Raw genomic sequence first — 13,904 nt, forward strand, 5'->3', positions numbered from 1 at the left:
CCCTTTTGTAGACCAAAACCCAGAGACAACAGAGTGTCTATTTGAAGTTACATTTCATCCTTCATCTCACAACAGCCAATGCTTATGGTGGTGACGGGAGGCGGGGCAGAGCCTTGCTCAGAGTGAAGACAGGAAGAATAGAGGGAGGTAGGAGAAAGGTCAGGAGTAGATAATGGACTAGGAGGCTAGATGGGTAGGGTTTGGTTAGGCAGAGATAGTGGGAGCAGGGAGAGAGAAGGGGAAGATGGCGTTCTTGGCAAGAGGAAAGGTAAAAGCAAAGGTGGGAAAGCAGAGGCCAAGCTCAGGAAATGTGAGTAGCTGGGCTGCATCTCAGAGTGGCGGGAGAGCAGGCTGGAATGGAGACGTGGAGCCGGATGACAGAGTTCTGAGGGCCAGAGGAGGGACTTTGGGCTTTCTTCTTCTGCGGTTTGACAGCTTCAGGGAAGAACCATCAAAAGCTTTTCAGGAATTCAGCCTTGTCTGTCTCAGACTTCTCCTTCTGAAAGACCAAGGGCCCAAAGTGGCAACCTGACATTCAATCTCCTTTGCCATGGTTGGGAAGTCAGGGCTGTAGCTGATTTCATTGGCCTGTTTTTCATTTATTGTAGTGTGGCTTTTATAGTATGTTAATTGAAATATTTCCAACTGCCAAAAACAATTACACTCAAATTGCCTTGTCAGTTCTTTTATTGCCAGATAAATGTTTTACAGACGTATTTACGGGGGGCAATGGTAACTGGATCTCGTTTCCTACTTAAGGCTGGCAGCTTGGGCTGGGGTTGGCCCTCCAGTACTCTGCTGTGGGCCAGAAAGCTGTTGGATGTTACGACACTTCCATCTCGTTACCTTAGGGATCAGAGGCTCTTCAAAGGAAAGCAGCTTTCTGGCTCATGTGGCTTAGCCTCAGAGAAGGGTTCTCATCTCTGGAAACCTTGGCAACCTGGCAGAAATCTGAATCCTGCTGCCTTCCCTACCAGCAACAATCCCTGCCCAAGCTGAGACATGCCCTTCTCTCCCCCCGGAATCCTTTTCCCCTCCGCCATCAAAGCCTCTCCCACAGACCCTGCCACGGAAGAGTTGTGAGGCCCTTTCCATCTAACTCACTCACTTTGCATTTGGGAAACCAAGGCCCAGAGACCTCCCCAAGATCACACAGGTGGTCAGCAAGATCTGGGAGCCAAGGTCTCTGCCCAGTGTGCCATGCTGCCACCAACATGTGCTCTTTGGCTTCTCTGCTAGCTTGACCCCTCCTTCAGGGCTCTAGACCTGCTTCTTCCAAGAGCCCCTCCCTCACATCTCCAGCCTCCACTGATCTCCCTCTTGCTCCATCACCTGAAACAACTGTTTGTTCGGTGCATATACTGCAGGGTTTTGGTTGGTTTGTTTGGGGGAACATTTTACTACCTCTGTTATTGTTCTGCTCTTGCCATTGTACATGCTGCTTTCTTCGTCTGAAAAGCCTTTCTGAAAAACATTTTCTCCACTTGGATGATCCATACTTTTCTTTTGATACTGAGCTAAGAAATAGCCACCTCGGGGAATCTTTTTTGTGCACCCACGCTGGGTAGGTGCCTCCGTGCATTCCTATAGCACCCTGGTCACACGTCTCTACTGCTGGCACAGAGCAGACTTTCAAAAGAACATATGCTGAGTGAGTAAGCGAGTGAGTAAATAAGGAGCACTGATCACACTTATTGGACCTTCACGGACTCTGAGCAAACGTGGGTAGAGACCTCATCTCTTGTCATTTTGTCCCACTGCTTAGGTTAGTCCCCGACCATAAGTAGATGCTCAAGAAATGTTTATCAAGTTGAATCAAGCATGCTGTTCTTGAGAACATAAAATTTTAGCATGTTAGAATTGGAAGGTCATCATATCCAATCTTATGCATTTTATTGATGAGGAAACAGGCTAAGGAAAAATATTTTTCCCAGGGTCATGATTACTAATGGGTTTGATGGCATTCATGCATGTATTCAATAAGTATTTTGAACACCTACCATATTCTGAGACAGCAGCGTACAAAACAAAGTACCCAAACCTTCATCATAAACAAATGTTTATGAATATAATCTGCCTTCAAAATCCTCTTAATGCCTAGTACAGAGCTGAGCACTTAGTATGTAGTTTTAAAAAATGTTTGTTGAACTAGTTGCAAATAAGAAATGCCAGGCGCTAAGTCACCTGGTTGCTCTTCATGGGTCAGTCCCACTGATGCTGGAATCAGGTTGCCTCAGATATAGGACTTCCTTGGCTGGGCACCTGTTACCAAGTCTCACTGTTTGTGAGACTTGGGGAGTTCAATGTCCCTTGTCTTTGAGGTCCCTGGGAAGAAGCCCCCCTGTAATACTGTTTTTGACATTCCCATGGAGATTCACTTATGACTTACCTTCTGTTTCTGTTCTTTTTTCAGAGCATCAATGTGGGCAGAGGAGCCAGGAAGAGAGTAAGTGCTGAGACCACACTGTTTCTCAGCAAGAAGCTAATAGCATTTCTTCTGTTGAAATATTAGCTATATGTTTTTAAAGAAAATCAAAAAGAACATTAAAATCACCCTTAAGCCTATCACCCCGGGAAACCTCTTAGTTAACGTATGACGCTGTATCCTCCCAGATATTTCTATGCATATGTAAAAATTACATTTTTTTAAATAACTTTATTTATTTATTTATGGCTGTGTTGGGTCTTTGTTGCTGCGCGCGGGCTTTCTCTAGTTGCGGCAAGCGGGGGCTACTCTTCATTACAGTGTGTGGGCTTCAGTAGTTGTGGCTCAGGGGCTCTAGAGCGCAGGCTCAGTAGTTGTGGCGCACGGGCTTAGCCGCTCCGTGGCATGTGGGATATTCCCAGACCAGGGCTCGAACCCGTGTCCCCTGCATTGGCCGGCAGATTCTATTTTTTAAAAAAATAAATTTATTTATTTATTTTTGGCTGCATTAGGTCTTCATTGCAGTGCGTGGGCTTCTCATTACGCTGGCTTCTCTTGTTGCAGAGCACGGGCTCTAGGTGCGCGGGCTTCAGTAGTTGTGGCTTGCAAGCTCTAGAGCGCAGGCTCAGTAGCTGTGGCACACGGGCTTAGTTGCTCCGTGGCATGTGGGATCTTCCCGGACCAGGGCTCGAACCCGTGTCCTGTGCATTAGCAGGTGGATTCTGAACCACTGCGCTACCAGGGAAGTCCCTTTATTTTTAAATAGAATCAAACTGTATGTTATTTTACAATCTGTTTTTTACATAATATATTTAAAGTGCTTTCCATTGCCAATAAATATACTTTCATAGCATCATTTAAAATTACTGCATATGTAATATTGTAAATAACTGGACTCAGGAACTTTCGTTAAGAGAAAATTGAGAGAACTTAAGGTCGAATGTAATTGGAATCTTCACCTTGGAGTGGAGTTGAAAATGCTATATAGCCCAAGTGGCTGTTTACTGCTTTTCATTAGCAGTTGCTCACGTGTCTCGGGGTGGGGGGCAAGGAAGAATTGGCTATCATCAAAAGTGGGTAAAAAAGCTGGGTTAAGGATGTGTGTTCACCTTGAAAATGTTCTATTTAACAATTGGGTCATGTGCATCTGGTGTAGGAACTTTTTTCTACCATAAGTGACACCAATAAATGTTTGTTATTTAAAAAAATTAAAAATAATAAAATTACTGCATAATATTTTACCATGTGCTCATTAAGGCCGTTCCATAATTTTGTTCAACCATGCCCCACTGTTGGATATTTAAATATTTCCTCTTTTCTACAAGTATGATCAATCCTCCAACAAACATTCATGCATTTAAATCTTTAGGCATATCCTCGGTTATTTCTTAACATAAATTCCTAGACATAGAAATTTGGGTCAAAAAGTATAAATACTTGTTAGGCTTTTGATAAATATTTCCAAATTGCTCTTTAGAAAGGTTGTACTAATTTATGGATGTCCATTTTCCCACAACCTCACCAACGCTGGATATTGGTTTTGTTTGTTTGTTTTAGATTTAGTTTTCACCAGATTTTATTTTGTTTTTTTTTGCTTTGTTTGTTTGTTGTATCCAAAATGTATTGATTGGGATGGTTTCCCATTCATCTTGATTCAGGGTGCTTTTAGCGCTGCTTCCGTCTGAAGGTGCATCCTTCTGTAAGCCTTGCTTTTCCTCCTGCAGGCTGGCAGAGGACAGTAGAGCAGCCAACACACAAAACTACTGTGTGTGCATGTTGGCTAAAGACGGTGGGTGATTTTATAGCATCCTGGGCATTTCACATCCATGAAGTAGGAATTTGGGCTCTGCACCAGGTGCTTCTTTTTGTGTTTCCTCTTCTCCTCTTCTAGAGAGGGATGAAGGAGATCCTCTGCATGTTCTCGTGGGGAGGTGGTCACCGCCCTTCACCAGTTTTATAGTGAAAAAATTGCATTGTTTTATTTTGCATATCTTTGATTGCCAGTGAGAGTGAATATTTTTTATTATGTCATGGGCCACTTTGGCAAGGTATTTAACTGTCTATCGGGGTAGGGGAAAACTTCTAGTTCTAGATTTTTTTGCTCCAAGGTTTTGATGGGACTATGAGGCTTCAAGTTACCAAGTACTGGGAGTATTGCTGTAAGAGTAACCTTAAGGTGGCAAATTGGAAGGTAAAATGTGAATTAGAGTTGAAGTAGCTTAAAGAACAGCTGGGTGTCATTTCATAGTTGGTCCTGGCTATTAGCATCCAGGCTGTATGGGAAGCAGTAAGGAGGAACCAGCTCTTCTGGCCCCACTACTGGGGCCAAAGACCCACCACAATGTTCCAGCTAAGTCCAGAACCCCAGGGCTGAGGTGGCCATGATCTTCCAGGCAATGAGATCTCTGGCCTGAGCAGTTCCTTCAGGCTCTTCCATGAGTGGTCTGTTGCATGTTTCGTGTTCTATGTATTGGGACAGAGCTTGGCTTCTGGGAGGATTTGCGAATGAAAGGGCTTTCTGCAGCACTGCTTGCGTGTCTAAGCAGGTCAGGCACTCTTGATTCTCACATGAGGTTTTTGTCCAGGATGAAGATCCAGGGACTGAAGTAGGGGAAGGGACAGATGAATGGGCCCAGTCCAAAGCCACCGTTAGACCCCCTGACCAGCTGGATTTGACTGATGCAGTAAGTAAGCAACATCCTACCCTCGCTCCTTCCACCTCCTCCAGCCTCAGAGATGTATTGTGCCCAGAACCTAGGTTGTGAGATGTCTGCTGACATCCAGGGGAATCATCAGAGGGGCTGGGGGGCCCTCTACATTTGACCCTGTTGGCATTTCTCTCCCTTAGGAGCTAAAGGAGGAGTTCACCCGGATTCTGACAGCCAACAACCCACATGCACCCCAGAACATCGTCAGGTACAGCTTCAAGGTAAGTCATCCTCTCTGGGGCAGGGGCCTCTAGGTGCTTCTTGCCTTGGTGCCTTGCTGTGCTGCAAAAGCCTCTCAGCTCTCATAGAGATCACCTTTAAAATGAGGTCTTTGGCTGGAACCCTGAGATTGTACATGGAGTTTTCCAGAGATTTTGAAGTTTCTTGATGAATCTCCCTTCATTCTCGCTAAAGTGCCCTGCAGAGCCACTCTTTTCAGGAATCCTGAAGTGAATAATTTGGTAGGAAAAATACTTTTCCAGTGTATACAGTGTGTTTGTCACTAACATCAACTATTGGGTCTCCAGAAGCCAGTGTGCCAGTGTCAGGTCCTATATTAGAACTTTTATATAGGATATCTCATTTAATCCTCAGGTTTCTTTGATATAGGAACTATTTTTATCTTTATTTTATAGAAACCAAAGATAAATTAGATAAAACAAATTACAAAAGTCACATAGCCAGGATTCAAAGCAAAATTTGAACTAGTTTGATTGACTCTAAAGCAACATTACACTGCTTCTTTAAAAAAAAAAGTATACATATATATACACATACACATATCTATACATACAGACACACACATACAGAGTTTTGAATATATAATAGAAATCTAGAAACCCATGGTACTAATTTTAAGAGTCAAAAGAGCAATGAAAATACAATGGAAATTAAACCTCCCTCTCCTGTCCCTTTCCTTAGGGACAACTACTATTAGCAGTTTCTTTCTCTTCTTTAAAAACAATTTTATTGAGATATAATTTACATATTGAGATAAAATCACCCATTTATTTTTTAAAAGATGGTATTTAGTTTTTAATTATTAGTGTTTAAGAATTTTATGATATTTGCTGAATTAGCAGATATTCTCTAGTATTAGAAAAATATATTAAAAGATCATTGTGTCTTATCCCGTCAATCATCCATTTTAAAGTGTATAATTCAATGGCTTTTAGTATATTCACAGGTTATGCAACTATCACCACAATCGATTTTAGAGCATTTTCATTTCCCCCAAAAGAAACCCCATGCCTCTTAGCTGTCTCTCCCCAGTCCTCCATTCCTTCCAGCCTTAGGCAACCACTAATCCATTTTCCAGCTCTACAGATTTGCCTGTTCTGCCAGATTCTCTTTCATAAAAAGAGAATCAAACAATATGTCACCTTTTGTGACTGGCTTCCTTCATTTAGCATACTGTTTTCAAGGTTCATCCATGTTGTAATATGTATCAGTACTTCATTTCTTTTTATTGACAATCAATATTCAATTTTATGACTCTACCATATTTTATTTATCCATTCATCAATTGATGGACATTTACATTGTCTCTGCACCTTGGCTATTATGAACAATGCTTCTATGAACATTCACGTACAAGTATTTTTGGCCATGCTGCATGGCTGTGGTATCTTAGTTCCCTGACCAGGGATTGAACCCACTGCCCTGGCAGTGAAAGCACTGAGTCGTAACTACTAGACCACCAGGGAATTCCCTTGTGAACTGTTTTTTTAACACACTGCTTCTTATTCAAGACTGAGTAGTCAGCCCCCTCCACAAAGAGGTTAGGACAAATCCAGCGTATTTCTTGAGAGGTTCCACTTCTGAGTTGTGCTAATGGCATCCCTTAGGCAGCCTGTAAAGGGGCAGGGGATGGGATGGGCAGAGAGAAGTTGCCTCGCCCCCCTGAGCTTATGCTGGAGTGTGATACATTCTATGGGCTCCAGTTCTCCTGACCTCTGAAAGAGAGTCTCTTTAGGACTCAGTGTGCCAGCCATGGGAGGCATGCTACAGGCAGAAGATTGGTGTCAATGCACCTCTCTTGGCCCCTGGGAAGCTCAGTTATTAGAAGAGATTCCTGTGAGTCAACTGTCAGCTGGGTAGCCATAGACTCCCAGGCAGGCTCACCTCATTAAACCTTCTAACAGCCTCCGAGGCCTGCCTGGCATCCTCCCACAGAGCTGGCCTCCATCTCATTGGTCCTTCACTGAGATCCAAGAGCTTTAGGTCTCCAAAGCTATTACTTTCCCTTGAAGTGCTGGCCTGAAGAGGCAGATGGTTCGGATCTAGGCATGCCTCTCCTCCTCGCACAGAAACAATGGGATCTGAATTCCATCCCTAAACTGAAGAGGAAGGTCCTAGTCACCACTGGGGACAGGACGACAGTGAAATCTCAAATGATACCTATATGGATAATTTATTCCCGTGGGACCCTCCATCGTCATCATAATAATAGCTACTATTTTTATTGAGCACTTACTATGCGTCAGACTCTGTGTTAATAGATTGCTTTCATTATTTTCAATACTCAACTATCCTGCAAATTAATTATTATCCTCATTTTGCAGATGAAGAAATTAAGGCTTAGAGTGGTTAAGCCCAAGATCATGCAGATAATAGGGAGTAGAATCAAAATTTGAATCCAATTCTGCCCACATCCGTAGATCATGCTCTTAACCACTGCACTGTCCCATCTTTCCATCCATCTGAGTTACTGAGAGAAGAAGAGCTTTGTGGTGACTTTTTGAGGCAGAACATCCCAGTCTGTGTGCAGAAATAGTGATTCTTGCAGTCCTCCAGGGATAGCTGTGTCTGGTACCACCCCATGGGTTGGTTTCCTCTCTGGTGAGTTTACACCAGTGTGCCATACAAATGTAATAATTTTCTCTATGACTTGCAAAGGGTTGGAAAGAACTTTTTTGAAAAAGGAAGTGACCCCGGGTCTCAAAGTCAACTTTAGGACTAGGATGCTGATCAAGGAGGGGGCAGCCGAGGGCTTCCCTGGTGGCGCAGTGGTTGAGAGTCCACCTGCCGATGCAGGGGACACGGGTTCGTGCCCCGGTCCGGGAAGATCCCACATGCCGCGGAGCGGCTGGGCCCGTGAGCCATGGCCGCTGAGCCTGTGCATCCGGAGCCTGTGCATCCGGAGCCTGTGCTCCGCAATGGGAGAGGCCACAACAGTGAGAGGCCCGCGTACCTCAAAAAAAAAAAAAAAGAGGGGGCAGCCTAGAGGAACAAAACTATAGGCTCTATGAAAGCAGGGATCATATCTGTTTTTGCTAAGCTTTGTATCTCTGGAACCTAGAATATACTTGACACATTGTGTCTATTCAAAAATTATTTGTTGAAGAAGGAATGAACCCAGTTGCCTGGGCAAGTGCCTTGTGTGACTTGACAAATGCCTAACCCAAATCTTTTCTAGATTTCTGTGATCCTCTTGTATGGAACAGGGGGACTGGGGACTTGGTGTCTCTGAAGATCTATCCAGCCCTGGCATCCATTAAATAGAGTGGAGAAAAAGCCAGGCCAGGTGTGTTTGACGACTGTTTGTGACCTCTCTGAGGTCTGGTTAGACAGGTGAGACAGGATCCCTTGGCATGGATGTAGGAGCCAGTGATAGGTAAATCCAGAGCTGCTCAGAGTTGGAAGAATGTATTTTAAAATATGTCTTTGACAGCTACATATAAACTAATAATGAAATTAAAACATTCTCTAACACCATATATAAAAGGAAACTCAAAATGGATTAAAGACCTAAATGTAAGACTGGAAACCATAAAACTCCCAGAGGAAAACATAGGCAGAACCTTCTTTGACATAAATTGTAGCAATATTTTTTTTTTGGATCTGTTTCTTAAAGCAAAGGAAATAAAAGCAAAAATAAACAAATGGGATCTAATTAAACTTAAAAGCTTTTGCACAGCAAAGGAAACCATCGAGAAAATGAAAAGACAACCCACTGAATGGGAGAAAATATTTGCAAATAATATGACCAATAAGGGGGTTAATATCCAAAATAATTAAACAGCTCATATAACTCAACATTAAAAAAACAAACAACCCTGTTAAAAAATGGGCAGAAGACCTGACTAGACATTTTTCCAAAGAGAACATGTAGATGGCCAACAGGCACATGAAAAGATGCTCAACATCACTAATTATCAGGGAAATGCAAATCAAAACCACAATGAGATATCACCTCACACCTGTCAGAATGGCTATCATCAAAAGACCACAAATAACAAATGTTGGTGAGGATATGGAGAAAAGGGGACCCTCGTACACTGCTGGTGGGAATGTAAATTGGTGCAGACACTGTGGAAAACAATATAGAGGTTTCTCAAAAAACGAAAATAGAACTACCATATGACCCAGCAATTCCACTCCTGAGTATATATCTGAAAAAAACAGAAACACTAATTCAAAAAGATATATGCACCCCAATGTTCATAGCAGCACTGTTTACAATTGCCAAGATATGAAAGCAAGCTACGAGTCCATCAACAGATGAATGGATAAAGGTGTGGTATATATATACAATGGAAAACTACTCAGCCATAAAAATGAAATTTTGCCATTTGCAACAACATGGATGGACTTGGAGGATGTTATCCTAAGTGAAATAAGTCAAACAGAGAAAGACAAATACTGTATGATACCACTTAATGTGGAATCTAAAAAACACAACAAACTAATGAATATAACAAAAAAGAAGCAGATTCACAAATATAGAAAACAAACTGGTCGTTACCAGTGGGGAGGGGGAAGGGGAGAGCGGAAATATAAGGGTAGGGGATTAAAAGGTACAAATTATTAGGTATAAAATAAGCTACGAGGATATATTGTACAACACAGGGAATATAACCAATATTTTATAACAACTATAATTGGAGTATAACCTTTAAAAATTGTGAATCACTATATTGTACACCTGTAACTTATATAATATTGTACATCAACTATACTTCAATAAAATTTTAAAAGAGTAATGGAAATAAAAATAAACAAATGGGGGCTTCCCTGGTGGCACAGTGGTTAAGAATCCTCCTGCCAATGCAGGGGACACGGGTTTGAGCCCTGGTCCGGGAAGATCCCACATGCCGTGGAGCAACTAAGCCCGTGCACCACAACTGCTGAGCCTGCACTCTAAAGCCTGCGAGCCACAGCTACTGAGCCCGTGTACCACAACTACTGAAGCCCACATGCCTAGAGCCTGTGCTCTGCAACAAGAGAAGCCACTGCAATGAGAAGCCTGCACACCACAACAAAGAGTAGCTTCCCCCTCGCCACAACCAGAGATAAGCCCGCATGCAGCAACAAAGACCCAACACAACCAAAAATAAAATAAATAAAATAAAATTAATTAATTTTAAAATAAAAATAAACAAATGGGACCTAGTGAAACTTAAAAGCTTTTGCACATCAAAGGAAACTATAAACAAGACAAAAAGACAATCCTCAGGGCTTCCCTGGTGGCTCAGTGGTTGAGAGTCCGCCTGCTGATGCAGGGGACAAGGGTTCGTGCCCCGGTCCGGGAGGATCCCACATGCCGTGGAGCGGCTGGGCCCGTGAGCCATGGCCGCTGAGCCTGCGCGTCCGGAGCCTGTGCTCCGCAACGGGAGAGGCCACAACAGGGAGAGGCCTGTGTACCGCAAAAAAAAAAAAAAAAAAAGACAATCCTCAGAGTGAGAGAGAATATTTGCAAACGAATCAATGGACAAAGGATTGATCTCCAAAATATATAAACAGCTCATGAAGCTCAATATTAAAAAAACAAACAACCCAATCTAAAAATGGGCAGAAGATCTAAATAGACTTCTCTCCAAAGAAGACAGATGGCCAAGAGACACATGAAAAGCTGCTCAACCTCACTAATTATTAGAGAAATGCAAGTCAAAACTACAATGAGGTATCACCTCACACTAGTTAGAATGGGCATCATCAGAAAATCTACAAACAACAAATGCTGGAGAGGATGTGGAGAAAAGGGAACCCTCTTGCACTGTTGGTGGGAAAGTAAATTGATACAGCCACTATGGAGAACCTTATGGAGGTTCCTTAAAAAACTAAAAATAGAATTACCATATGACCCAGGAATCCCACTACTGGGCATATACCCAGAAAAAACCATAGTTCAAAAAGACACATGCAGGCTTCCCTGGTGGCGCAGTGATTGAGAGTCCGCCTGCCGATGCAGGGGACGTGGGTTCGTGTCCCGGTCCGGGAAGATCCCACATGCCACGGGGCAGCTGGGCCCATGAGCCATGGCCGCTGAGCCTGCGCATCCAGAGCTTGTGCTCCGCAACGGGAGAGGCCACAAGAGTGAGAGGCCCGCGTACCGCAAAAAAAAAAAAAAAAAAGACACATGCACCCCAATGTCCACTGCAGCACTATTTACAATAGCCAGGTCATGGAAGCAACCTAAATGCCCATCGACAAATGAATGGATAAAGATGTGGTACATATATACAATGGAATATTACTCAGCCATAAAAAGGAACGAAATTGGGTCATTTGTAGAGACGTGGATGGACCTAGAGACTGTCATACAAAGTGGAGTAAGTCAGAAAGAGAAAAACAAATATCGTATATTAACGCATATATGTGGAATCTAGAAAACTGGTGCAGATGAACCAGTTTGCAAGGCAGAAATAGAGACACAGATGTAGAGAACACGCATATGGACACCAAGGGGGGAAAGTGGGGTGGGGGTGGTGGTGGTGGGATGAATTGGGAGATTGGGATTGACATATATACACTAATATGTATAAAACAGATAACAATAAGAACCTGCTATATAAAAAAATTTTTTTAAACAAAAGAAAAGCATAAAAAGTCTTCATGAGAACTTAAAAAAAACTTTATTTCATTTGCTTTCTCTTCTTTAAACTGGCAATGCAATGAAAACTGCAGGTTAACTGAGGATTTAGTAAGTTATAATTCTGTTAATAGATGGACTATCTTAGGCCTTTAGAATAAAGGCAGACTGTATTCTGATTCCAGCCGTTTCAGGGACCCCTGGTCTGACTCAGCCCCTTTCTTCTTAGGAAGGCACATATAAGCTAATCGGCTTTGTGGACCAACTGGCAGTTCACTTCAGCCAAGTCGGAAACCTGATCCCCAAAGACTCGGATGAAGGACGGCGACAGCACTACCTCGATGAGTTAGCAGCAAGTAAGCTTCTGGGGCTGCAGCCTAGAGCGTGGTCCCCTTTCTCTGGTCACTCTAGGGAGGAGATGGCTAAGCCAGAACTTTGCAGAGCCTCTTCTTACATAAGACTAACAGCTGGCTGTCCTGGGTAGGTCTGGGAGCTAACCCATGAGGCTCAGGCCAAGGAGAACCCTGGGGAAGGCGAGCTCTGAAAGGCAGAAATCAAGAAAGCCTTACCCCTCCATGGTATGGGGGAGTGGGCTGGACTTTGAGCTCAACACCAATATCCTACCAAGGTTCTCAGGAGTTCGCCAAGGTGGTGACTTCAGAAACAGAAATCCTTGAAGAAGAAGAAGAACCCAAGGAAACTGAAGCTGGGAGTCAAACAGATGTGCCTGCCGCTGAGGTTCAGTATAATATTGCTCTCCATCCCACCCCTTTTCCCCTCCAGCTATGGCTGGAGGCTTCAGGGGTGACTCACCGGGGCTGGGGGCTGAAGGTGAGAAGTCAAGAGACCTCAGGTGCCAACACCTCTGGCATAATCACTCTCTCCCACTTCCATCCTATCCCAGGACACGACTTCTCCCCACTCCCCATCCTGCACCACCACCTTCTCACAGCTGAGTCCTGGTCCTGTGGCCTTTCTTTCCAGGCACCTGAGAAAATGGCCGAAGAAGAATCGATGACTCCTAAGCAGCCCAAGGAACGAAAGCTCACCAACAAGTTCAACTTCAGTGAGAGGGCCTCACAGACCTTCAACAACCCCCTCCGGGTAGAGCAACCCCCCCTGCCCCGAGCCCCTTCCCCTCCCAGCTCCACACTGTGCATAGCGGGGAGGGAGCAGGCCTGACCCCGCAGCAGCAGCCCTCAGCCTGGCAGGCGACAGGGCGGATGGAAGAGTTTTGCTCTTCCGAGGGAGCTGGGAGCATGTGTTCAGGTCCCAGTAAGTCATCCAGGCAGGAGTTCAGAGGGAGTAACAAGGAGGCTGGATTGCTCTACTGAGAGCCTGAAACTTGAATTGGGCCTTGAAGTGAAGGTCAGGATTTGGGGAAGGAAGGGGAGGCCAGAATGTGCCAGGGAGTCAAGATTAGGAGCCAGTCTGACTGAAGTTGATGGTCTCCGTGGTAGACTAGCTGGTAGTTCCCTGGCTCATAAGTGCGGAGGACCCTGAGTACCAGGCTGAAAGAATCTCTCAGGGTTTCAGGTGAGAGACTCACGTATGTTAAGGCAGTGTTCTCCACAAATCAACCTGAAAGGAGGGCAGCAATCTACAGGGTGGGGTTTCGGCGGCTCCTAACCACCCTCTGTAGTCCCTAAGCTGACGTTCAGTAATTTGGGTGATACACAATGCGGAGGGGGTGCATTCCCCTGGTGGAGTCACAGACCCAACTATTAGGGGGAAACCTTCTCAAGGTGAGGAATATTAGCCCAATGGCCTGCCAGGGGTTGACCTCTGGTCCAGCATTGGAGGCTGGCCGAGGGCTGAGTTCTTGCAGATCTGTTCATCCCCCTCTTGGAGTTCTTCCTGGTTGAAACTGGCACAATCAGCCTTCACTGCCCCTACTTTCTAGCTTAGGCTTCTTCTGAAGGAGCCCTGGATGGAAATTTTAGGCTTTCACCATGTC

At 44.2% G+C, this 13,904-nt stretch overlaps 1 protein-coding gene across 1 annotated transcript in view; it reads left to right on the plus strand.

The window, feature by feature from the left end:
- The first annotated feature begins 244 nt into the window (after positions 1 to 244).
- Positions 245 to 13,904, plus strand: part of DNAI1 (dynein axonemal intermediate chain 1) — a 45,764-nt gene continuing 32,104 nt past the window's right edge. Inside the window, exons 1-7 of the mRNA XM_060015355.1 lie at positions 245 to 268; positions 2,414 to 2,446; positions 5,011 to 5,109; positions 5,274 to 5,354; positions 12,177 to 12,303; positions 12,576 to 12,685; positions 12,932 to 13,051. Of these exons, the coding sequence (XP_059871338.1) occupies positions 245 to 268; positions 2,414 to 2,446; positions 5,011 to 5,109; positions 5,274 to 5,354; positions 12,177 to 12,303; positions 12,576 to 12,685; positions 12,932 to 13,051 (594 nt within the window). The remainder of the gene's footprint in view (positions 269 to 2,413; positions 2,447 to 5,010; positions 5,110 to 5,273; positions 5,355 to 12,176; positions 12,304 to 12,575; positions 12,686 to 12,931; positions 13,052 to 13,904) is intronic.

The sequence above is a fragment of the Delphinus delphis genome, chromosome 6 (genome assembly GCF_949987515.2).
Source record: "Delphinus delphis chromosome 6, mDelDel1.2, whole genome shotgun sequence".
NCBI classification, from domain to species: Eukaryota; Metazoa; Chordata; class Mammalia; order Artiodactyla; family Delphinidae; genus Delphinus; species Delphinus delphis.